Here is a 27,531-nt window from a genome sequence, read left to right on the forward strand (position 1 = left end):
AGGTCGAATCTGACCCCTCACTATCATTATGAAATCTATGTTTTAGTCATCTCAAAATGTACGTATTTGTCTTCGTCTGATTTGTCTTCGTCTGATTATTGTTGACAAAAACTCAAGACAAATTTGGTCTAGTTTTAGTTGACGTTTATGTATGTGAGGTGCAGCACGTCATGAGTGACACAACCAGACACTGCTACATGCAGGCTAACTACACGTAAAATGTCACACTTTGTGAACATGTGACAAAAAGTATTGCGCATTTTCATCTCGTTCTCATCAGACGAAAAGTGGCATTCGTCTCATGTTTTAGTCTCCCAAAACACGTTTTTAGCTTGTTATCGTCTCGTCATCGCCATAAAAAAAAAGTGTCCGTTGACTAAATATTTTTGTTATCGTCATCGTTGACGAAAACAACATGGGCGCAAACTAGGGCTGCAGCTATCGAATATTTTAGTGGTAGATTAATCGATGGACAAGTTAGTTCGAATAATCAAGTAATCAGATAAGGAACATGGAAAATCAAAATACCTGAGCTGAGCCTCAAATGGTATAAAAATGTTTTTAGAAATGAGGATCTATGTACAACAAAAGAACAATTGGCCAACTTACATAGAAAAAGTCAGCTAGTTAAATGCTATAAAATGCTGATCTTTTTTTTTTACAGTGCTCTTAACAAATGGTTCAGACACATATTCCCACAGAAAACGGCTAAATATACCAATAAACTAAATTATGAATGCATTAAAAACTATTAGCTCAAACAAAAACTTAGCTTATGTTGGTCTTAATAGGGAGCAGCTGTATTCAGCCATGTTAAATGAGTTATGTCATATTCACTGTTTCCACTGAAGGGCAGTGTATCCACTAAAATCAGTCAAACTAAAAACAAACACTTTCAAAACAGACCATCACAACGCCACTTATTAAACGAATACTCGAAGCAGCAAAATAGATTAATGTAATCTAAGTACAACAAAAGAACAATTGCCTAACTTGCATAGCAAAGTCTGCTAGCTTAAATGCTGTAAAATACTAACTTTTTTTAGAGTGCTCTTAAAAAAATCTTTCAAGCACATATTCCCACAAAAAACAGCTCAATATACCTATAAATATGCCTATATACGAAGGCATTAAAAAACATTAGCTCAAACAAAAACTTACCTTATGTCGGTCTTAACAGGGAGCAGTTGGATTCAGCCATGTGAAAAGAGGCAGACCAGAGGGCAGTGTATCCACCCTAATCAATAAAACTAAATGCAAACACTTTCAAAATAAACCATTACAACGCCACTTTAATTAAACGAATACTCGAAGCAACAAATTTAATTCGAATATTTTTTTCTAATCGAATACTCGAGTTAATCGTTGCAGCACTAGCGCAAACTAATGCAAACATAATGCTGTCACTCATGCAGACATGTTCATGTGTGCGCATGTGTTCATCCAAGCAAAATATGAAGATTTACCTTATACCAGTACTTCTCAAATAGTGGGGCGCGCCCCCCTGGGGGGGCGCAGAGCGATGCCAGGGGGGCGCATGTGACCTCAGGGAACATGCTTTTTTTTGTTTTTTTGCTGTACTGGAATAAAGTGTACTTGCACATCCACTCAGTAGGTGGCAGTGGCGCTCTCATTTTCAGAGTGAGCGCAGCATTTTTGAACTAAGGAAGAGCACTCAGCACACACAGAAAACAGATATGAAGAGCAGTGTTCCACCGCCGTTTTCGAAAGCCGTTTTCCGACCGGACTCACTCACGCAGCGACCCACTGTCTTGTCCGGTTCTCACGTCGCCGCCCGAGAAGTGCCATTTTCGGCTTGGGATCGTCACGACGACCGCCCTCACCTACGGTTCTACCTCGGCCGCCGAGAATGCGCTTTTTTGTGCTGTTTGTCTTTTAGCTTTGACTTTTAATATAGTGGGTGATGAGGAAAGACCACTGTTTACTGTGTCTAAAAATAATTATAGCGGACAGCCAGAAGCCAAATCAATTAAGACGCCACTTAAAGACATTAGACCCCAATCTCATTGATAAGCCGCTTGATTGTTTTTCAGTGAAAACGTGCCGAATATTGCCAACAATCGTCCTGCTTTGTCAGTGTTATATCAATAATCCAGTGAGCATTTTTAGCATGCTCATTGCAAAATAACTCCACACCATTGCAAAGGAGGTAAATACTGTGAGCAGCAAAAATAAAAACTGTCCTGTCCAAGGACACTCTTTTTTTTCTTTTATTCAGTTTTGTTTTTTCGGTCAAATTTTTTGGCATATTGTCCTCATGAGTGAATGTTTCTAATCAATTTTAATTTGTTATTGTTTACTGATTTTATTACATTTTATTTTTCTGTATCAAATGGTCAAAAATGTACCTTGAGTGTATTTTTTACAGTTTGGATGTGACTTTTTTTTTAATTCAGGCAAATTGATGCACGTCAAGTCTTCTCTGTTACAAACAAAACAATGTTAATAAAGTTATACTTTATTATAAGTTGATCTATGTTACTTTTTTTCTTTATTAGAAAAAAAAAGGACACAATGTTAGGCAGATGCGTATTTATAATAGTAATTTTATAGAAAAATGGTACTATTTACAGTGGCGGCAGAGAGTTTGGGGGGGGCGCGAAACATTTACGGCTTCCTTGGGGGGGGCGTGACAGAAAATAATTGAGAAGCACTGCCTTATACTATGCACTCACCCATTAAGGCAGTAAAATAATGAAGCTATGCAAGTGTATCGTGTAAGTATCTGATTGATCTCAAACATTGATGACAAGGAAAGTCATCACATCAGGGTGTCCTCTTTTACAACACCAACACCTCTGTTATCATCCAACGAACTGCCAATGAAACAGCGCATTCAGTATTGATTGTCTTTTTACTCTGTGCTACAACATTAGATATTTAATTAAAGCCATAACTTGTTTGTAAACCGTTGAAAATTTAATTACACTGTTTATCTTTTCACCTCGCGGTCATTTTTAAAATTATATTTGACATAAATTGCATTGGAATTTGTGTAGATGTTGTAGTTTAGCACACACTTCCACGCTGATGAGTAGTAAGGGCTCTGCACTGTGAGATAAGATAGGTCAAATGCAGTGCTGGGATGAGTGTGAGTGTTTGACGGGTGCTGCTGTTGAATAGCAATGTCCAAAACTAATCGGGATTAACTTCTAATCGCTTCAACCACTGGGCTGCTATGCAAATCTGCTCAATTATGGGCACACACCCTAGCCCCTGATTGGCTCTTATCATGGAGGATTAACACAAGAAGGACGGGTGAGTGGGTGTGAGGGGGGGTTATGGTCAGACATAGCATGACTAGAAGTAAACAGCGGCTCTGTGTTTCTGTTAAACTATAAGCTATATAGAACGTGCTTAATGTCCCACAATTATTGATTCTAAATCCAATTATTTTAAATTGTTTTCATATTTTGTATTTTATTGTTGCTTTAAATCGTGGGAGTCCAAACTATAGTCCATGGGCCTACTGCCGACCGCTGCCCAGTTTTTATTGGCCCACAACTACTGTAATTTCCCAAATATAAGGCGCACCCGTATATAACACGCACCCCAAATTTACTTGTAAAATGTAGGGAAAATTAGGCTACGTTCATACTACAGGTCTTAATGCACGAATCCGATTTTTTCGTGTTTTTCCGACTCGAGTGAGGCATTAACTTGACGGTCTGAACGTGACAAGTCGCATAGAACTGGACCATTTCAAATCCGATCTGGGTCACTTTCGTATGTGGTTCAAATCCGATCTGGGACACATTTTTCCAAGCTGTCACGGCGGTTTGTACTGTCCAGTCTCTCAAATCGGAATTCATGCAGCAATTACGTCATCAAAAAGCGAGAGAGACGCCATGGTAGCGGTGCAGCTGTGCGTTATTAGCGCCTAGCTTGCCTTGAACACGGCTTTTTAGGAAGGGTCGGACTTGACAACAGTCATTAAAAAAATAAAAATGGGTTGAGGATAAGCCTGAGAATGATCGCTTTTCTGTCTGCTCCATATAAGCAATATTTCAACATTGCTTGCACGGCCGAGAGCCGGGGCAAACTGCGCGTATGTGTGTGTGACATGCACGGACAGTGCATGCTTGCTATCAATCCATATGCTTTGAATATAAGCCTTAACTGGGATTATTTATGTCTGTTATTTGTGTCCTCTTTTTAAAAAGCAAAATATGATATCCCTGGAATGACGGAAGACAGCCAGCATGTGTGGTCATTTGTTTTGATGCTTCTGCGCATGCGGGTCGTCTTGCTCAGCGCTTGTCGGACTGCGAATTAGTGCGCATGCGTAATACTTGAATGGTCTCAATGGACAAAGGCAGTCTAAACGAGCACGCTAAAAAAACAGATATGACAAAAAATCGGATTTGTGCATTAAGACCAGTAGTATGAACGTAGCCTTATTGTACCCGTGTATAACACGCACCCTAATTTTAGCACCAATAAATAGAAGAATACAAGAAAACAGAGCTCATGTACAGATACAGAAATGTCATTTTACTGACTGGTGAAACACAGCACAAGCATAGCACATTGGCAGTTCAAAACATTACCCTGAACTGACAATATGCACGGTAATAATATGATCTGACAACTTCTCCAACTTACCAGAATCCAGGAGAAAACAAAACAGTTGTGACTTTTCTTTTAAAGGCTGCTGTATAACTTGCTCCTTTCATCGTGATGAATTAATGTTTCTTCCATGGATTGCTACGGTAAAATAAAAGTGGGGACTGAAGTCGGAAATCGGAACGGGCGCATCGCTGTTGACTAACAAGAGGAACTATTGTTATTTGGGTTTGAGTTTCCCGAGGGACAGATATAATTGACGGACACAGGAAGTCTGTGTTGTGGTACGTTTGTTATGGTCCGAGTGGCCGAGTTGCAATAAACGTTGATTCAAATGAGTTCAAGAAACTAAATTCTGTGCTTTATGAAGAGTGAAAAAAACAGAATTTAACACAGACGAAATCATTCGACCAATCAGAGTGAAGTATTACCGAAACAAAATGGTGACGTCATGTACCGTAATGGTCGGCAACGGATCGCCGCATACGTTTTCTTCAACACAACATGGGCGTGTAAATAAAATTAAAAAATCGGTCTTTATGCACGCATATGTAATATATATATATATATTTCTGTCTCCATCCCTGTACCCGTGTATAATGCGCACCATGATTTTACAAGTTGATTTTAAGGAAAAAAAGTTATATTCGGGAAATTACGGTAATTATGAAAATATCATTGAATGTGACCCACACGTTAATTTCTGCCTACATTTTGGCTAGGTTCAGACCGCAGATCTTAATGCACAAATCCGATTTTTTCGTGTTTTTCCCCGACTCGAGTGATTGTTGACGGTCTGACCGGGAAAAGTCGCATAGAAGTGGACCATTTCAAATCCGATCTGAGTCACTTTCGTATGTGGTTTAAATCCAATCTGGGCCAAATTTTTCCAGAATGAGGCGGCGGTCTGAACTGTCAAGTCTCCCAAATTGGAATTCATGAAGCAATTACTGTATTGGCCCGAATGTAAGACTGTTTTTTGCATTGAAATAAGACTGAAAAAGTGGGAGTCGTCTTATATTCGGGGTCTAGACATTATACCCATTCACGACGCTAGATGGCGCCAGATATCATTGAAGCGAATGCTGAACTTGAGTAATGTTCTCTCATGACAGATCTCAGCTACTCTCAAGTCTAACCAGTTTGCATTATTTTATTGCAAAACAAATATGTATTCAGATTTGTTTCAAGACTACAGTTACAGTTAGACCTCACTTTGATGGTTAATGCAGTTATTGTAATTTTGTTGTTTCATCACAATAGATTGGTTTATTTACATTTCCAAAACCAGAAGCCATTTATTTACGAATGTGATTGCACTTTAGTTTACATATTTAAATGTTCAGATATTAAGATTTGAATGAGGCAAAATACCATGCTTTTTCTGTCAAATATATTGTTATAATCATTTGTTTCAGATGTACTGTAATTATTTTCTGTATAAAAATTAATTTGGTGTTCAAAAAGTCTTTTTTCAAACTTGAGTCGGTCGTCTTATAATTAGGGCCGTCTTTTATTCGGGCCAATACGGTATATCAGCAAAGAGCGAAAGCAGCATGCAGGACGGCAGCAATAGCTGGGCATTAGCGTTATCGCCTAGCTTTTATGCAGGAGGCGGGCTTGACAATAGTCATAAAGAAAATAAAATGAAGAAAAAGATAAGCCTGATAATGCTCGGTTTTCTTTCTGTGCGGCAAATGAGCAATATTTCAGTATTGCTATCATGGGCGAGTTGGGGCAAATTTACGCACACACATAAGCCTTACTGTATGTGTGTGCGTCACGCACGCACAGTGCGTGCATGCGTTCTATCAATCCATATAAAATTTGAATATAAGACTAAACGGGGATTATTAATGTCATGTTATTTTTGTCCTCTTTTTTGATCACCCTGGAATGACGTACAGCCAGCATGGGTAGTCATTTGTTTTGATACTTCTGCACATGCGGGTCAGTGTGCGCAGTGCGTGTCGGACTGCGAATTAGTGCGCATGCGTAACACTTGAACTGGCTCCATGGACAAAGTCTGTCTGAACGGGCACGCCAAAAAAATAAGTATGACAAAAAACTGTAATCGTGCATTAAGACCTGCAGTATGAACCTAGCCTAAGTTTGCACTTTGCAGTTTAAACACTAGATAGAAGCTAGCCACTTAAACAAGGTTTCTACATTAGTTCAGGAGTGAAAACATGACAACATATTGAAGTTGGATTTTTTTGTTTTGTTTTATACATAAATACACCTACACAAAAGATAAACCAATGTGATGAATAGAGCTATCTTGGTTGTGAATTTCTTGAATTTTTGGCAGTTGCTGGAAATTTTCTGTATGTTATGATGGGATGACGTTTCGACGTTTAGAGCATTTGTATTTGTATAATCAAAACTATTCGATGTTTTCTCTTGTTTGTCTGTAGTTATGGACGAGTATATGCTGCCGATCCCTACAACCACACTCTCACCCCAGCAGCCACATACAGCGTTGGTGCCATGGTAAGACTGCCATGCCTGTCAAACATCCCTTTCTCAATTCCATTTTTTTTGCCTATCTTATCAATCAGGAGTGTACAAGCTTTTTTTTTTCACCGAGGGCTGCTTTCAGAAAAATTGAAGGATGCAAGGGCCAACTTGAAATCCTTCCACTTCATTTGTTAAAACACGACAATATACAGTATATTTTTATATTATAAAGCACTAATATTAATGTATGTATGTGTGTTTATTTTTTATGTATTAAATTTCATTTTGAAATACTAATTTATTAACTTATAATCAGAGATGGGTAGTAACACGTTACATTTACACCGTTACAATTTCTTTTTTTTCCCAGAGATGCCAACAACGGCTCTACCAGTTTAACCAATGAGACATCGCACCAATAATCACATGACTTATACCAATCAGACTTAAGCTTGCCATTCACACTGGCTTGTTCAATCACGTGGAGTCTTTAAAGCACCGTAAAAAACTAAGTATTTGACATAGAGCTCTGCCGTCAACATGACTCGAAAGCCTGGATTTTAACCTCTCTGGCAGTTTTAATTTGGCACTAGTTGACCACGGAAAACCGGAGATGTGATCCTTTTAATGTCATCATAGGAAATATGTTTGCTCCAGTAGAGGGCACTCATGTGCTTTGGACGAATGATGCTTCATTTCGGGAGATTTTTTTCTCTCGCCGTAATTCAATGGGTTTTTTTGTTTGTATGTGCATATGTTTTTGGCTTCATGTGATTATCTAATAGGTTGTAGTACAATATAATAATAACAGTTCATATACAGTGGTATGAAAAAGTATCTGAGCCTTTTGGAATTTCTCCCATTTCTGCATAAAATAACCATCAAACGTGATCTCATCTGATGAAAAAACAGTATATGCTTTAATTAAAACCACCCAAACATTTATAGGTTTTCATATTTTAATGAGGATAGCATGCAAACAATAACAGAAGGGGGAAAAATAAGTAAGTGAACCCTCTGCCTAAGAAGACTTAAAGGGCAATTAAAACCAATTTTTACCAAACAATTTAAGTCAGGTGTATGCCCAATCACTGATAAGTGGTTCAAAGCTGCCCTGCCCACTATAAAACACACACCTGGTAAAAAGTGTCTTGATGAGAACCATTTTTTGATGTGCATCATGGTTTGTTGATTTGTATATAGCGGGAAAAGGTTTCAAAACCATCTCTAAGAGTCTGGATGTTCATCAATTGACAGTCAGAGAAGTTGTCTATGGCACTGTTGCTTCTCTCCCAAAGAGTGGCCGTCCACCAAAGATGACGACAAGAGTTCAGCGCAGAATACTCAGAAAGGTAAAAAAAGAACCCTAGAGTGTCTGCTGAAGACTTCCAGAAATCACTGGTACAGTCCAATAGCTCTGTGCACACATCAACTATATGTAAAACTATGACCAAGAATGGTGCTCATGGGCAGACTCCACGGCGGAGGCCACTGCTGTCTAAAACAAACATTGTTGCTCGTTTAATGTTCGCAAAAAGGCACTTGAGAAAGAAAGAAAGTTTTGGCAAAATATTATGTGGATTGATGAAACCAAAGTTGAATTGTTTGGGAGTAACACGTCATGTCATGTGTGGAGGAAAAATGGAACAGCTCACCAACATCAACACCTCATCCCCACCGTGAAGCATGGTTGAGGGGGCATCATGATTTGGGGCTGTTTCGCTGCCTCAAGGCCTGGACAACTTGCAATGATTAATGGAAGAATGAATTTGAAAGTTTATCAGGATGTTTTGCAGAAAAACCTGAGGCTGTCGGTCAGACAGTTAAAGCTAAAACGAGGATGGATGCTGCAACAAGACAATGATCCAAAACACAGAAGTAAATCAGAATGGTTTCAGAAGAACAAAATGCATGTTCTGGAGTTGTCAAGTCCAGACTTGAACCCCATTGAGATGATGTTGCACGACCTAAGGACAGCGATTTATGCCAGGAATCTGACTGAACTACAGCAGTTTTTAGAGAAGAAAACTGCAGAAGAAGAGGGTGGCCGTGGCGTAGTTGGTAGCCCGAGTTGTCCTGAGACTGAAGGGTCAGCGGTTTGATTCCCGGCTATGATTGCCCACTGTCAAAGTGCCCTTGGGCAAGGCACTGAACCCTAGTTTGCCTCCAACCAGCGCCTTGCATGGCAGTAGCACCATTGGTGTGTGAATGGGTAAATGTGTGCTAATGTAAAATGCTATGGGCATTGTCACAATGTAGATAAAAGCGCTATATAAGTACTGTCCATTTAACATTTACCAAGAATGGGCATAGATTAGTCCTGATCGAGCTGCAGCTACAGGAAGCGTCTGGTTGAAGTTATTGCTGCCAAAAGGGGGGATGGGGTCAAATAATATTTGGGCTTGGGCTACTTACTTATTTTTCCCACTTCTGTCATTGTTTGAATCTATCCTCATAAAAGTATGAAAACCAATAAATGTTTGGATGGTTTTAGTTAAATCAGACACTGTTTTTTTCATCAGTGGGATTTTGACAAAGATCAAATTACATTTGATGGTGATTTTATGCAGAAATGTGAGAAATTCCAAAAGGTTCAGATACATTTTCATACCACTGTACAAAACCTTGAGCTGAGAAAAAATACCATTGTTTAAAAAAAAAAAAAAAAAAGATTGTAAGCAGTTACTCACAATGTTACTCCATTTTTTAGTATTCTTTTCATCAAATACTTTTTACTTGTACATGAGTACATTTTTTTTGAAAGACTATTTTCACTTTTGCTTGAGTAATATTATTTTGAAGTAAAGCTACTCCTACTTGAGTAATTTTTTGGGCAATTCTAACCACCTCGGCTTATAACTTATTAACATTGGCTGTCTTTGACGGTGATCGGCATTGAATCCAGTTTGAGTGGGAGGGCAAGCAGCAATCATTCGTTCTAATTAGACATGTATCGCAGTGTTTAAGGGACTAGCGCCATTTAGTTTTGAAGCTGAGAAGTGCAACAGAATGTAGACTGAATTGAAGCTATTTGTGCCAGCCATATTCAATGATATTTTCCATAATTTGCTTCGGGCAACAATTGGCCCACAGGCCGTAGTTTTGATATTTTGTCATCTGTATTACAATGTTAACTTTACTGTTATGAGGACAAAAAATGCCATGTTGAATTCAGTTCCTCATTTTGCCTGGCATGACACTTGCTTTAATTGTGTTTTCATTGTTCAGCACTGCAGTAGGTGTAGGCAGGAGTGGAATGGGAATAATGCAGGCTAAGTGGCCAATTATCACATTTTGTTTCACTGATGAGGGAAAAGGAAAAATCATGCTGATAATTCTCCAGGCCATTTGAGATTTTAGATTCAAATTGTAAATTACAATGAGCTAATCATCATAATTGCGTCCATACTTATGAACCCATTCATTTCACAGTGTACTTAGCCAGAGCAGCAATAGTGGGCTTGTTATAATACAGCTGGAAGTCCCATGCACACCTGGGACAACTGGGTAGTTTTTCTTTTTCCTCTTTTCGTTTTTTTAAAGGAATATCTTTAATCGTGCCTAACACAGTGGTGTCCAAACTACGGACCGCGGGCCAACTGCGTCCCGCTACCCAGCTAATTATGCAAATTTCACTGAATGTGGTCCGCATTCGAAGCTTACATCCAGCCTACATTATGTTGCACTTCTCAACTTTAATAATAGATGGCGCTAGTCCCTTAAACAGTGCTTTTCCTTTAGCTCAGTTCAAAAGCTGACATGTTGAAATCATTGAAGGCAACTATGTAGAATTTGAGGATTTTGTTTTACATAAATAAAATCATATTTTAAAAATAATAATACAGTGGTACCTCGAAATACGATCGCTTCGACACGCGATCTTTTCGACATCTGACGTAAAATTTGACTCGCCATTTGTTTCTACATCCGATGACATGCTCGAAATACGACGATTTATGACAGCACCGCAGTTCCTTTGTTTAGCCGGATGAAGACGGATGCACTTGTGAGCGAAATCAACATGGGTCCCAAGGAGATTAGTGCAGGTGGTGAAAAAGGAAAAACGCTTACCATTGAAATGAAGATTGGAATGATAGAAAAATATGAGTGTGGAGTGCTCATCAGTGAACTGGCCTTCCAATACGGCCGTAGAATGTCTACGATCTCGACCGTCCTCCTCCGACATCCGTTCGCCAGTCTTGATAAGAAGTTAAGTTCGGTTACATTTGTAAACGGGGGTTTCCAGGGTAAAATGGAAAAAAATAAAAATAGTTTGGGGGCTTAATGCGCCATGAATCTGCTATGGCAGCATATAAACATATTGTTCTATCAAATACAACAGGCTTAAAATACAGCAGTTTATTTTAAAGAGGGGTGCAAAAGCAGAAACTGCTTTTTCAGTCTTGTCTGTGTTTTCCGCCATATATATATATATGTATATATATATATATGTATATATATATATATATATATATATATATATATATATACATTAGGGCTGTCAAACGATTAAAATTTTGAATCGAGTTAATCACAGATTAAAAATTAATTAATCGTAATTAATAGCATTTCAAACCATCTATAAAATATGCCATATTTTTCTGTAAATTATTCTTGGAATGGAAAGATAAGACACAAGACGGATATATACATTCAACATACTGTACATAGGTACTGTATTTGTTTATGAGAACAATAAATCAACGAGATGGCATTAACATTATTAACATTCTGTTTAAGCAATCCATGGATAGAAAGACTTGAAGTTCTTAAAAGATAAATGTTAGTACAAGTGATAGAAATTTCATATTAAACCCCTCTTAATGTTTTCGTTTTAAGATAAGTAAACTAGTAGCTCGCCATTGTTGATGTCAATAATTACACAATGCTCATGGATGGTGCTGAAACCCATAAAATCAGTCGCATCCAAGCCCCAGCAGAGGGCAAAAAAACACCAAAAACACAAGTAACAAATGGACACGACACTGTCATTTTAATCTGTTTGAGCAGGGCATGTGAGTTATTTGCGTCAAATATTTTAACGAGATTAATTTACAAAATTAATTACCGCCCGTTAATGCGATAATTTTGGCAGCCCTAATACATATATAGAGCGAGAGAGACAGCTGGCATCGAGTGCTCATATTTCACTGCCATTGATGCCGATATATGTCCAATCCAATTTGACCACTCAAAATGGATTGTATGTCGAAAGCTGTCTTTCGCAGCGAATGAGTTAATGTTTATACTTAGTTGGCCCTTGAATCCTCCGTTTTTCCTGAAAGCAGTCCTTAGAGAAAACACTGTACACTCCTGGCCTAACAAGACAGTGGGTAATTATTTGGAAAACCTTACCTAAAGTTTGAATTCTGACACATTCTCCTTTTTATTCACTAAGGAAAAGCAAACACCATAGTATAAATGACCTTCATGTAAAAGACAGTTCCTCAAAGTACTATTTGAGTATGCAAATCACACATTTACTAGACTACTGCTAATGATGAAAATGTTGAAACACAAAAATATGACAGTTTAGGAGTGTAGCCATTTTGACGACTTTGACATTAGTAATACACGCACCCGGCCGCACATACTGTACATTAGGAGTGGGAACCTCTTGGTACCTCACGATACGATACGATTTGCGATACAAAGCTCACGATAACGATGATCTGACGATATGGCGATACAACGATTATCGATACATTGGTCAAGAAATCATTTTAGGATTTTCTATAAACAACTAATAAACAGAAAAAAAAGTTTGCTGTGAATTGGAATGAGTTTATCACTAGTAGACGTCCAATCCATTTGAACTGGATTGGTTTGAACACTTCAAACGGATTGAACGTCTATGGCCGTCAATGGCAGCCAATGCCAGGCAATGAGGAAATTTTGGGCCGTTTAAGGTCATTTACCTGTTAATTTTCAGTCACTTCCTGTTAATTTTGAGTTACAGAACAGGAAGTGACCTGGGAATCACCCAAATGAATAGGCAGTGACTCAAACTCAACAGGAAATGACCTGTAAATGCCGTAAAATGAACAACAAGTGACCTGTAAATGCCCCGAAAATCGGACCGAATGACTGTGAATGTTCTGGTATTGAATGAACTAACTTTCCCAGTCTAAACGGATTGGGCGTCGAGCACCGTCAATGGCAGCCTTAGAGTTAACTGAGACACTATTATGGTGGAAGATTTTGGTAGCAACTTGATGGTTCCTTTTTTTTTTCTTAAACATTGACACTTTTTTAAAACGATATCTCTATTCTTGACAGGAGTATATCGATAACCTTTTGGGATACAAAGTATCACGATATATCACCATTTCGATATTTTGTCACACTCCTACTGTACATACTGATTAGTGCTGCAATGATTAATCGATTAACTCGAGTATTCGATTAGAAAAAAATATTTTTTTTTAATTTTGCTGCTTCGAATATTCGTTTAAAGTGTCGTTGTAATGATTATTTTGAAAGTGCTTGCATTGAGTTTTATTGATTTGGGTGGATACACTGCCCTCTAGTCTGCCTCATTTCACATGGCTGAAGCCAGCTGCTCCATGTTAAGACCAACATAAGCTAAGTTTTTGTTTGAGCTAATGTTTTTAATGTATTTAGTTTATAGGTATATTTAGCCGTTTTCTGTGGGAATATGTGTCTGAACCATATGTTAAGAGCAATGGGGGGGTGTTAGCAGTGTATAGCATTTAAGCTAGCAGACCTTTGCTATGTAAGTTAGTCAATTGTTCTTTTGTTGTATATAGATCCTTATTTATTTTTCATCCAGTTTGAGGCTCAACTCAGGTATTTTAATTTTTCATGTTCCTTATCCGAGTACTCGATTATTCGAACTATCCAATTTATCGATTAATCGACTACTAAAATAATTGATAGCTGCAGCCCTAATACTGATAGACTTAAACACAGGTACAAAGAACCTTGATAATCCAAAACATTTGAGCATAGTACTTATGGTTTTGTGTTCTGCTCTTCATAGGTCTGATAGCTTTCCTTGCCCAACTTCTCATTGTGCATGAGCTTTTCTGCAGCGCTGACATATCCTCACTTAAACTTAATTGAATTTGTCTGCGCTGCTAACGGCAGTCCAAATGCCACATTAATCCCGCCTGTAAAAGGTGATGAATGTCCTCATGCTTTGGCAGCCCAGTCCATGTTAGTTATTATATTTCTAATTTGGTGGACACCACCTCACCCCGCACTCCTCAGTAATGAAATAATTAGTCATTTTGATAATTAAATCTCCTGTGGCGCCGCAGACACGGGGAGGACGTGAGGGAGGAAGAATTGAGTGAGAGATGGTCAGAGAGGAGTATTCAAATGTCATCACTGGTTGCGAATTCCCTATTCAAATAGAAGAGAAGTACCGTAACTATGTAAAATGGCAGGAGTGAATAGTCACCAACAACTTGCCTGTTATGCTGAATGATTTATTACTTAACTGTCTTACTGCGTATTACATCAGCGCACAAAGTAAGGTCCATTTTAAAATACAGTATGACCTCAAACCGAGACAGGATTCAATATGTAAAATCAGGTACGCTGAAGCTTTCTGCTTCCAGTCTCGATCAATTCACTACCTGATTGCAATGGTTGGCTTTGCATCTGAAAATACTATTTCTGTTATTAGAGTGGTAGTGGGAGTTGCAGGCAGACATTATTGAAATGGCCTTCACTATAAAAAAATGTCTGTACAATTAGCAGGGAAATACTGTGAATTCATGACATTAAAACAATGTAAATGGGAAAAAATGTTTTTCATTGTCCAACTTAGCTATATTCTGCAAAATACAGAACCAAGCACAACTGTCAATTCAAGGGTATATGTAAAATAATACTTGTTTGTATAATGTACAGTGTACTGTAAATTAAACGCAAAATAAACATAATAAAATAACCAATACAATACAGTAAAATTTACAATGTAAAGGTGCTGAAAATAGGTTTTTTTGGCGTAGATTTTCCCAATAGGCTGTCCAAAAGAAAAAACAAAACAAATCAATGTATTAGATTTAATAAATGTATATGTTGTAATTTACAGATGAGATTATACTGTATATTTGTATATAAATTAGGCCTGTCAAAAATAACGCGTTAACGACCATGATTAATCTGGAAATATTAACGCATCAAAAAAAAAAAAAAAACGCAATTTACCGCTCACACTAAGGTTGGCCACAACTGCCTCTCGTAGTCCCCCACGTTGATGTTTACATTCTCCGCGTGGCAATGCAGGACAAAATGCCAGCCGCGATGAGATGCCTAATGGAAACCTGGATAAAACCAAAGTTGTGTGCACATACTGCTGTGATGATCTGTCCTTCGATCGAAGCTCAACCAGCCTAAAGTACCACCTTCAGGCAAAGCATATCTTCGCTAGTGTTAGCAATGACGCTAACACTGCGGGAACAAGCCGCAGTCATCAAGCTACACTGGCAGAGTGCGGACTCGGACTTGCCAGCAAAAAGAAACCAAGTAGGTTGACTACTGCTATCGCTACATGGGTAGCCAGAGACTGTAGAGTGTAGACCCATTAACATAGTCGAAGACGAGGGCCTTGAAAATCCAATGACAACAAACAACAATAAACAAGGACAAACCACTAGACAGGTACAAGGCAGTGCCAGCATGGACTCATGTCCACTACAGTGGTGATCTGCGCACAATAGTGCCCACAGTAAGCTGGCCCACCTTGCAAAAAAAGTATCTGGTCACACCTGCCTCAACCGTTCCTTGCGAGAGACTGTTCAAAAGAAAAGGTCTGCTGTGTTATCTGAAAATGTCAACAAGCTCGTTTGCCTGAGAAGTTGGTTAAAAAAATAATAATAAGAGTATGGGTAATTTAAGCAGTGTTTCTAAACACCGTTAAACACAGTTTAGTGTAATGTTTTTCAGTTAAGTGTGTGATTTTTTTTTTCCTCAAAAACAGCTTTCAGGCCATTTAGTGTAAAACTGCAAATGCTGCATTTATTTGTGTGAAATGTTGAATTTAACAGACAAGTTGTTTACAAATTTTTTGAAACACTAGCTATTGTTACTGTAATGTGCTTGTCTGCTCTTTAAATTGGCAGTCAATTTTGGGTAATATGCCAAATGGTACTTGAGCCACATTGCTGGTCTGAGGCACTTTAATCTGTTAAAACTCTTTGCTGTATAATACATAATCATATTCATGATTAATCACACAATTGACATATGATTAACTAGATTAAATTTTTTAATCGTTTGACAGCACTAGTCTATACAGTGGGGAGAACAAGTATTTGATACACTGCCAATGGGAAAACCTGTATATACTTGTTTCCCCCCATATATATATATATATATATATATATATATATATATATATATATATATATATATATATATATATATATATATATATATATATATATATATATATATATATATATATATATATATATATATATACTCAATGATGTTCATGTCTGGTGACTGGGCTGTCCAGTCCTTGAGGATCTTGACTTCTTTGCCTTGAGAAGGTTTGAGGTAGAGATAGAAGTATTCGATGGAGGACCATCCTGTTGCAGAATTTGTCCCTTTTTATGGTTAGGAATGTAAGAGGCAGCTAAGATTTGTTGTTATGTTGCCTTCCACCCTGCAGATCTCTCGCACACCCCCATACTGGATGTGACTCCAGACCATGATTTTGCCACCACCAAATTTCACTGTTTTCTGAGTGAATCTCGGATCCATGCGGGCTCCAGTTGGTCTCCTGCAATATTTGTGGCAACTGGTGTAAGTCAATGGAAGATTTATCTGAAAAATCCACCTTTTGCCACTTTTCAAGCATCCATCCTTTTGACAGGCTGTGGGCCTTTGCAAATGCCACACGTTTTTTTTAATTGTTTGCACCCTGAGAGATAAATAGTCTGAAATATCAACAAATCTTAGCTGCCTCTTACATTCCCAACCATAAAAAGGGACAAATTCTGCAGCAGGATGGTGCTCCATCGAATACTTCAATCTCTACCTCAAAGTTCCTCAAGGCAAAGAAGATCAAGGTCCTCCAGGACTGGCCAGCCCAGTCAACAGACATGAACATCATTGAGTATGTCTGGGGTAGGATTAAAGAGGAAGCATGGAAGACGAAACCCAACAATGTTGATGAACTCTGGGAGGCATGCAAGACTGCTTTATTTGATGTTCCTGATGTCTTCATCAATAAATTGTATGAATCCTTGCCAAAGTCCATGGAAGTCATACAAAATATTACATTTGGATCTCACACTACCACTACTTAATTTGCTTATGTTATGTAACATATTTTTGTATCTGAAGTAGTGCTGCAACGATTAATCGATTAACTCGAGTATTCGATTAGAAAAAAAAATTCAAATTAAATTTTGTTGCTTCGAGTATTCGTTCAGTTAAAGTGGCGTTGAAATGGTTTATTTTGAAAGTGTTTGGATTATGTTTTATTGATTAGGGTGGATAAACTGCCCTCTGGTCTGCCTCATTTCACATGGCTGAATCCAACTGCTCCCTGTTAAGACCAACATAAGCTAAGTTTTTGTTTGAGTTAGTTTTTTAATGCATTTGTAATTTAGTTTATAGGTATATATATATATTTTTTTAAATGTCCGCATTTTATAGCATTTAAGCTAGCAGGCTTTTGTTATGCAAGTTAGCCAATTACTATTTTGTTGTATATAGATCTTGCCTGACTCTGCCAGACTGTTCTCCCTGTATTTTTCAAACACTGAGAGTATAGTCTGGGAACCAGCCCATTAACGGCCGCTCGAGCAGGTACAAAATCAATCGACAAATCAGATTCGTTTATTTGCGTGACGTGTTCTTAACGAGCAACGTCACTCTTGCGCGTCTAAAGTCGTCTCCACAACAACACAGATGGTGAACGGGAGAGCCGAGAATATGTTCCAATCCACGGTAAAATCAGTTTTAAATTACCAAAAACACATTGACATGAGTCATTGACAACAGTCTGTCTCGCGCTAGCTATGTTGAATAAACTCCGCTCTCTTCGTATGTTTACTTCCACGCGCAAGTCCCTCGTCCCGCCCTCGTCATTTTACTAACGGCACGTCTGCCCGTCGCTGATTGGTCCACTCCGCTGTCTTTTTGCTGTGGCTTGCTCCGCCCTGGAAATTGTATCCGCATGAATGGTGGCCAGACTCAATAGCTGGAAAAGCGGTGAGTCTGGTGTACTAGGCGAATATAGATCCTCATTTATTTTATTTTATTTTTTTTATACCGTTTGAGCCTCAGCTCAGGTAGTTTAATTATTCATGTTCCTTCTCCGATTACGCGATTATTCGAACTAACTAGTTCATCGATTAATCGAGTAATAAAATAATCAATAGCTGCAGCCCTTATTTGAAGTACATTTTTTGTTCAATTTTCACATTACTTTCCGTTGGCGACAAAACGTGTGTCTTGCCAAAATGTGACCTTTATGTCTTCATTAAATGATAAATCTTTTTTCGGTGAAACAAATATATATTTTTGTACATTCAACATCATTTGGGAGGGTCTTAGCTTTCATATGAGCCATTTATGAAACCAATTGAATAATTAAAAGTAGTGTTATTAGCAATTGTTTCTACAAAATGGATAAGCGACAAGACTTTGTCAGGGACTGTACATAGTAGCACTAAATATTAATTGCATGAAAACAAAATTGGTGCGACATTTATAATTTATCCAATGTGTTATTTTACTTAGGTAGCATCTTGAGCTTCTCAATAACCTCCTTGGAGGCATAATTCATAACAATCCATCTTCAATCGATGCGCACAGTCAGATATCACATTACTGACAAATGACCCTTTTGAGATTTTTTTTTTTTTTTTACTCCTTCCTTCAAATATTTAATGGTTCTATTGACTGGATTTCTTTCACATAGCAATTGGCATGTTCCCTTGGCATGAAGTGTCTTGCTGTGCTTGCTGCATGACGATTGCTGCGGTCATAAGCCTTACCATCTCCATGGGTTTGCACTGGATAAACGGTAATGTAAAGGTGTATTTGTAATAGTAGTTGATACTGGACCGGGGGAGGGGGGCATGAGTGACAAGGGTTTGCATGTGTTTATATTGTTTGGTTGTTTTAGCAATGGTTTTACAATTTCTTGTTTATCCGTGTGTGTTGTTTTTCTGCACATCTTTTCCAGAATGCATTCACCCCTCTGACAGATGCCAAAACACGGAGCCATGTTGACGACGTCGGGCTTGTGCTATCCTCCCTCCAGGCTAGTATATACCGGGGAGGCTACAGCCGCTTTGCTCCCTATTAGCAACACTCCCCAAGAGAAACAAAACCTTCCAACTGGACAAGAAGAAAGCGAGTGTGAGTGTATGCGCTTATGGGTGTGCGTGAACGAATGAGTGCGGATGTGAGGGAGTAATTGCCGAGGCCTGGGTATTGCAATACTTGCAATTAAAGCATCATTTCAGCATCTCCTAAGAGAGAGAAAAATACAGTATAGAGGACTAAAATGACAGCTGATATTTTTCATCTTATACCTCAGATATTTTGTGCTGTGTATTTTGATATTGTGGGGTTTTAATTTCTGAAGATTTACACATAGTTTTCAGCAGTAGGAATATTGTCCATGTTACTAATAAAGTAAATGTGAGAGTTAAAAATTAGGACACAGGACATATTTATCTGATTCATATTATTGTACTGTACATACTATTACACCGACTCTGTATGATAGATATTTTGTTAATATTTTTAAATCACTCTTGCCAATGAAAAGCATGTATCTCAAAAGCTTGAGACTTGTTTATATTCCTAAGACGATACAAATGTTTTTTTTGTTTTGTTTGCTTGTTCCTATGTTTCAGGACAAGTGTGTGCGTGTGTGTTATTACAAGAATTTAGAGATTCATGCTTTTCATGGCTTAGCATTGTTCTGTTTTTTTAAGTGGTGTAGAGGGACTGCTTCTTCTCTCTTTAATATTTGCACTCGCTAATTCTTACGGATGCATTTTTTTTTTCGGTTTGGGATTTTGAGAACATTGCCATTAAAAAAACGATCAATTTGGGGGAATATTAAAGAGCAGGACAGTCCAATTTAGGGGTGTCCAAACTTTTTTTTCTCCGAGGGCTGCGTCCAGAAAAATGTTTTTATATGTATTTATTTTTTTAAGTGTTATCTCATTGGCTGCCGTTGACATTCAGTCATTGAATGTCTACTGCCGTCAATGGCAGTGAAGCATGATCACTCGATGCCATCCCTCCCAGTTGAAATGGACTTGATGTTGAGAACTGTCTGTGACAGTGAAGTTAAGAGCTGCAAGCAGCAAAATAATCTAGCAAATGACACAAACTGCAGAACAAAGTCAAAATGTCCAACAACAGTAAAACTAAGCTCAGTTTGTCACATTGGGATATTTTTTTTATATGTTTAGTCTTATAAAACAAAATACTGAAATCCTACACGGTTTCCTACTCTGATTTTTTTCTGATTTGCTGGTTTTGACTCCTGAGCTAATGGAAAGGCACTGTTTAAGTGACTAGTGCCATCTAGTGTTAAAACTGAGAAGCGCAACAGAATGTAGTCTGAATTTAAGCTTCTTGTGCTGGCCATAGTCAATGATATTTTTCAGTAATTAAAAGCAACACTAGGTAACTTTTCAACCTTTCATAAAATATTTTCATAACATTAGTCATAGTATGTCGACTGACAGCTACCGTAATTTTCGTACTATAATGCGCACCTGACTATTAGCCGCCACCCACCAAATTTGACATGAAAATGGCATTTGTTAATAGATAAGCCGCACTGGAATATAACACGTAGCTGTCTTCACTGTATCATCAGATATTTACTCCATAAGATATTAACCGGTAACATTATATTTGACAGTGGCATCATAAGTCTGTTATAAGACCAAATGAACCCCATGAAGCTTTGATCCAATTGGCTGCAAAGCTTCATTGCTTTAAGAAGCTTCATTTGACCATTACTGCTCCCTTGGGGTAGACAGTCAACCTCTGCTGCCACCTGCTGTCAACACTGTTGTCGTCCAACAAGCCTCCTAGCATGCATTGCAGAGCTACAGATGTAAATTACAATCAAAAATTATGTTCCATGCTAATTATTTCATCAGTTACTGTTAGGGTTGTTCCGATCATGTTCTTTTACTCCAGATCCGATCCCGATCGTTTTAATTTGAGTATCTGCCGATCCCGATATTTCCCGATTCGATTGCTTTTTTTTTGCTCCCGATTCAATTCCAATCATTCCCGATAATTTTTCCCGATCATATACATTATGGCAATGCATTAAGAAAAAAAACGAATAAAACTCGGACGAATATATACATTCAACATACAGTACATAAGTATTGTATTTGTTTATTACGACAATAAATCCTCAAGATGGCATTTACATTATTAACATTCTTTCTGTGAGAGGGATGCACGGATAGAAAGACGTGTGACTTTGTATATTGTGACTAAATATTGCCATCTAGTGTATTTGTTGAGCTTTCAGGAAGTTATAGTGTAGCCATGCCCAACTGCATGATGGGAAGTGGAACCATGACTGTGCGTAGTGCTACCAATTGATATATCTTCTCTGCATTGGGAAATAACATAAGGGATTAAGATAAAGATCAATTGCTACCTTTCTTCCCCACATTGCTTCCCATGATATTTCTAATCGTAGGGAGAGGGATTGTAAGGCTTTAGCCAATTAAAAAAAGGCTCCAAAGGCTGCCATAATTCACTCTACTCATTTTACGCTGCCTTTTATTTCTCTATATAAGTAAAACGGTGCCATTACAGATTGAGCGCGACAATGCGTGAGTGGGTGGTGCAGCGCATGCATTAATTGCGTTAAATATTTTAACGTGATACATTTTTTAAAAATTAATTACCGCCGTTATCGGGATAAATTTGATAACCCTACCTTAAGCCTAAACTAAAGTCTCTGGATGAGTGTAACATATTATGTCTGTAATATTAAATACAATTAGAAAACGATTTAATTTTAAAAAATATATATATATATTGAAAAAAGGCATGGCCGATATTTTTTTGCCGATTCCGATACTTTGAAAATGACGTGATCGGACCCGATCGATCGGGACATCTCTAGTTACTGTTCTAGTTGTTTCATTAATTGCTAGTTATGTGATTGATTGATGATTTTACGACACTGCACAGGTGTGCACTGGTCCGCATAGGAAACGCAGCACTGATCCTCATGGGAAACGTACTCTTCCGTAAGTCAAAACACTACCGCGTTTGTCCACCGGCGTCGCTAAAATCGACCAAAACTGAAAACCTACCACGTGTTGCTTTAACACAGGGCAATGAAAACTGCGCAGTGGACTGCAGTAGGCCCGCAGCCCATAGTTTGGACACCCCTGGTTGAATTTGGAGGAATAAAGGAAAAGCACAGACAAGCAAAGTACAGTGGTACCTCGACATACAAATTTATTTCTCCCTAGGACCTGGTTTGAAGGTCGAAATGGTCGAGATGGATTCCCCCACAGGAATACATTATAATTCGATTAATTAGTTTCACAGCCCAAAAATCTACGCTATATCCTCAATAAATACTCACTCTGGTGCGCTTCTTTGGCTTTGTGCCACTTTCCCTGCTTGCATCCCAAACGTCCACCATTGTCAACTTTCCACGCATATATATTTTTAACCCTTTATTAACCATCGACGGGACTGTGTGCTCGTCGAAGCATTTACGTCATTGATGACGTTGACTATTCAGGACAGCGTTAGTTGAGGTACCACTGTATTGTTACTTATTTGAACTCCACATCAAGATCATGACTATTTTTCTATGAATTAAATTCCATTGTGCATTTTAGTTATGTTGATTATGAAAAATCCTGCATTCAGTTTTAGTAAAATACTTTGTTCTTTGAATTATTTTATTTATTTAGTTTTCGTTTATTTTATATTTAGTTTTTAGTTGTTGTTTTTTTACAGTAATTTGCTTTTCCAAAGATGCATAACTGAAATTTTGTTATTTTGGACTAATTTACGCAGGACCTCAAATTAGAATGGGGATGCTGGATAGAAAATTTTTAGCAACGCTAGCAAGTATCACCTTCCATAGATGATAAAGACTTGAGCGTAGTTAGTGTCAGAAATAGTGGAGAGGAAATACTGTAATGGAAAGTCGGCACGTTTTTAAGACTGTAGCTTTTTTTGTTCAATAATGTGGTTGGGTCTTATATTACATAAAGCCAAAGGTTTCAGTGAACACGTCAATGTGTTTGTGTGCCAAGAATCTTGAATAGTAGAGGTGGGAAAGACTGCCATAGTAATTTGAGGATTTGTTCATTTATTAGTTGATTATTCTGTCAAATGAAAATACTGTATGGACAAACAATTAATTGAACATGAATAAGAAAATTAGACGGAATCCTTTACTAAGACATGAACTCTTTCGGTGTCTTTCCTGTGAATTTAAATTAGTTTGTCACTAGTTGACGTCCAATCCCTTTGCACTGGGAGGGAATGAACAGTCAATGGCAGCGAGTTAATTATAAATTAACTGAACTAATGCATTTCCGTTCTGAGTAGCAATGTGATTCTAATGGGGCTTTTTTTCCTAGTTAGCAGAAATTTCCAATAAATCGTTATAACAGATGATGCCTGTTGTTTAAAAAAATGTTTATTTTGTTTTGCACTTTTTTGGGGGGGGGGGTCTGATAATTTATAAATAACGGGGGATAAGATATACCGTAATAATAAAAAAATGTATGATATTTGAACTGTGCAGTGAATATGTTATCTTATAACTACATAATGGTATAATGTTTTAGATTTAGACGCATAGATCTGTTGTTAGGGCCAGCTAGCTCCCTTTCTATCGAGTCATTTTCCGATTTCTAACCAGTCTTTGCAAATAATGACATTGTAGTTATACAGCATATGAGCCCATTGTTTACGTTGTCAAATGTACCATTTTGCACATGTAATTTTTCACATAAATCTGAGACATATCAGTGCTGTAGATGTACATTTTCTCATTTTTATTGAGTTGACTCATGTTATTTTTTGTGACAGCTTACTTTTTTTAGACTATCAACCCTTACTCTTAGAAAAATAACAAAATATTACACAATTATATACATATGAAAAATATATCATTTGTGAGCAAGGATAATGTTGTATATAGATCAATCTGTGATGTATTTGAATGACGCTACTTGGGGAACGGGAACTTGGCTCTAAAAGCCACTTCGTTCAGTTTACAGATGTTCCCGATGAGTGGTGTTGTTCCGCACATATCTTACTTTTTATATCACAAATTCAAACCCTCAGATGCACCACCTTATAGGCAGAACAAGAGCATCAGGGCAGTTTTGCTCTGTCGGTTCAAAATTGTGGATGTTCCCAAGGACGATGTATGCTCAGAGACAGAATGACTGAAGGTCTTTACTATGCCGAATGTCTGACTCTGCAACTACTTTATCTAAGTGCTGCTTCCAGTAGGTGTTGTGGTTCGAAACGAGGCTTCCTGCACTTTCATTGTATGTGCATGTACTATGGTTCATCCACTTGTCAACAATAAAGTTTGGTTTTCTCAAATTGTTAAGTATGCTTTCCTTATTTTGTATGTTTTAGCATAACACTGTTTTCTAAAGGTAAGTAGACTAACCCTTTCAGGGACAGCGGTCACAACTGTATATATATATATATATATATATATATATATATATATATATATATATATATATATATATATATATATATATATATATATATATATATATATATATATATATATATATATATATACATATATATATACTGGACTGTCTCAGGAAATTAGAATACACAATATTCTAATTTTTTGAGACAGTCCTGTGTATATATACAGGACTGTCTCAGGAAATTAGAATACACAATATTCTAATTTCCTGAGACAGTCAGGAAATTAGAATATTGGGAAAACCCATTGGCAGTGTATCAAATACTTGTTCTCCACACTGTATATATGTATGGCTGAAAACACTCAGGTGACTTGAAGTTCCGCTCTGAGACCCCCAATTTGGCCAAATTTCAAAATTGTCCGATATGCACGTGTGATACATCATTGGAAAGCTTAAAATCTCAATTTTCTGGGGGAAGAAAATTTTTGAACAGGAGGTCATTCAAAAAAAAAAACTAAATAAACAGCAAAACCCTAATTGGAGGTGCGTACTTAGCTCTTTTCGATCCAAAAACTCCATGTCGCATGTATCACTGAGTGTCAAGACACAGCTGTGAATGGCCACAGCTGGATTTTTGGGGGGATTTTATGGGTGAAACATGGTAATATAACAAGGGTTGCGATGCAGAAATCGCAGACATCAAGGAGTGGTCGAGATTTGCTTTTTCATATATTTACCCTTTTAAACTTTTTTTTTTTTTTTTTCAATTTTTCTTTGTTTGGGTCGATTATTTATCATCTAACATATTGGAGAAAATGCGACAGCAACAAAAAAATACAATTAAGTGATAGTTATGAGGTAGATATCCGTGACTTTTTTACAGATGCCATTGTTTTCATTGTGACATGATTTGTTCTAAAGTTTAAAATTAAAATAATTTTTTTTAAAGTCGTTTTGTTTTTTTTGTTTTTTAAACGAAGTATGAGACATAAATTGATGATTCTAAGCTAAAAACGACAGACATTTTGAATAATAAATATAATTAATTACCTGCGTTTTATGGCTGGGTTGAAAGAAAAGCGGTTGCGCGACGTCTGTAAACAGGGGTCTTCAGGGTAAAACGGACAAATTAAAAATAGTTCGAGGGCTTAATGCGCCATGAATCTGCTATGGCAGCATACAGACATATTGTTCTACAAAACAACACTTGTTTTGGCTTAAAATACAGCGGTTTCTTTTAAAGAGGAGTGCAAGAGTAGAAATTGCTTTTTCAGTCTTGTCTGTGTTTTCCACCATATATCAGGCATGAAAATCTCTCACCTTTCGGCGAAATTCGCCATTTTGAAGTCGAAAAGGGTGACCTACGTGAATTGCGTAGATCCGAGGAGAATTTCTTTTTTTTTGGGGGGGGGGGGGGGGGGGGGGCCTCAATTTTTTTTGTGCTTGTTCAATGTATTTATTCAGATTTTACATTGGGAAAAAAGATACATATATAATATGTTTTTTCACTCCCCCCCCCCCAAAAAAGTATCATTTTTTATAAATGTTTTTAAGCACTTCAAAATGTAAGAATTATGATAAGTTTTAAACATGTTACTGCCCCACCGACTTATTTTTAAACAAGAATAAAGTAGTAAGAAAATGCTTGGCTTTATTAAATGCTTCATAGTGAGTCTACTCAAACCCTCTGAGGCTGCTCACTTTGTTAAATGATGTTTGACACATGTGCAAACTTTTTCTATGATTGATTTTTTTTTTTTTTTTTTTTTTTTTTGAAGCAACTTATTTTTTGATTGAATAATAATGAAGACACAAATGTCCTAGCCAAAATGTGGCCCAAACGCAAAACAACATTACTTCAATGGAAAAAGTTGTTTCAATCAAGAAAAATAGTTTTCAAGTGCTTTTTTTGTCTCAAATTTATTTTTGCAATCAAAAACAAATTTTTATTGAAGTGACTTTTTGGGGATTAAAAATATATATTTTGATTGAAGCAACTTTGTTTTTGATTGAAGCAACTTTTTTTTGATTGAATAATAAAGACACAAATCCACCTCCATAGTTATTGAGAGAGAAAGAAATTAAGAAAGCTTTACTAATAAAAGGCACCGGGGAGTCAGATTTTTTTTTTTTTTTTGGTAAGATTTATATTTCATTACATAGATATGCCTTGTAAGGAAAGGAGATTGAGGGATAAAAAAAGAGTTAAAGCTGCTAAAGGCAGTGGATACCTAATCAGCTGGGTGAATAGCACACTTGGTAAGAATAAGTTTGCTAGGATAGTCTGGTATAAAATACAATTACAAACACAATTACAATGTTATTTTTCTATAAGATTTTATGCCATTGATTTATTAATTATTAGGTGCTAGAGTTGTTAAGTATGGATAATAATGAAATAATAGTTTTGAGAAAACTGTGCTGTTGGTGGCTCAGTGACCATCTGATGTGGTTTGTTCTCAGAAGTTGAGGAAGGAAGTTTTGATGCAGAGGTTGAAGGAAGAAAAGAGGCAGACTGACTGAGTCACAGCCAGAAAGTGTTGATGACAGTGTTGATTTCTATTCACTGTTGATCCCTCCCAATTAAAGTATGTCACAGTTGCAGCCAATTATTATCTAAAGCTGGTTGAAATTGAAGTTATGTTGTTTTAAGGTGTATTAAGTACTTGTTCATGTGCCCCTTTTGATCTACGAGCACCCGCCCGTCCACCGGTCTCTGCACGGCCCTGTTGAAACACAGTGTGGGTCGACAGAGCGCAAGATTTTGTTGGGTTGTACAGTGTACCAGAACATATTTCCTCCACACCCTTCTCACCTTTTTAACCCCTGACCCATT

At 37.4% G+C, this 27,531-nt stretch overlaps 1 protein-coding gene across 7 annotated transcripts in view; it reads left to right on the plus strand.

The window, feature by feature from the left end:
• Positions 1-23,720, plus strand: part of rbfox1 (RNA binding fox-1 homolog 1) — a 286,556-nt gene extending 262,836 nt beyond the window's left edge. For 4 of the 7 annotated variants that reach the window (XM_057860876.1, XM_057860873.1, XM_057860874.1 and 1 more), the window contains 2 exons: positions 7,005-7,080; positions 19,226-23,720. In XM_057860876.1, the coding sequence (XP_057716859.1) occupies positions 7,005-7,080; positions 19,226-19,348 (199 nt within the window). In that variant the 3' untranslated portion in view covers positions 19,349-23,720. Of the gene's footprint in view, positions 1-7,004; positions 7,081-18,958; positions 19,064-19,225 lie in introns of all 7 variants that reach the window. The other 3 variants (XR_009067305.1, XR_009067306.1, XM_057860877.1) reach the window with 2 other exon arrangements.
• Positions 23,721-27,531: the final 3,811 nt, after the last annotated feature.

This window comes from Corythoichthys intestinalis, chromosome 16 (genome assembly GCF_030265065.1).
Source record: "Corythoichthys intestinalis isolate RoL2023-P3 chromosome 16, ASM3026506v1, whole genome shotgun sequence".
In the NCBI taxonomy this organism is placed as follows: domain Eukaryota; kingdom Metazoa; phylum Chordata; class Actinopteri; order Syngnathiformes; family Syngnathidae; genus Corythoichthys; species Corythoichthys intestinalis.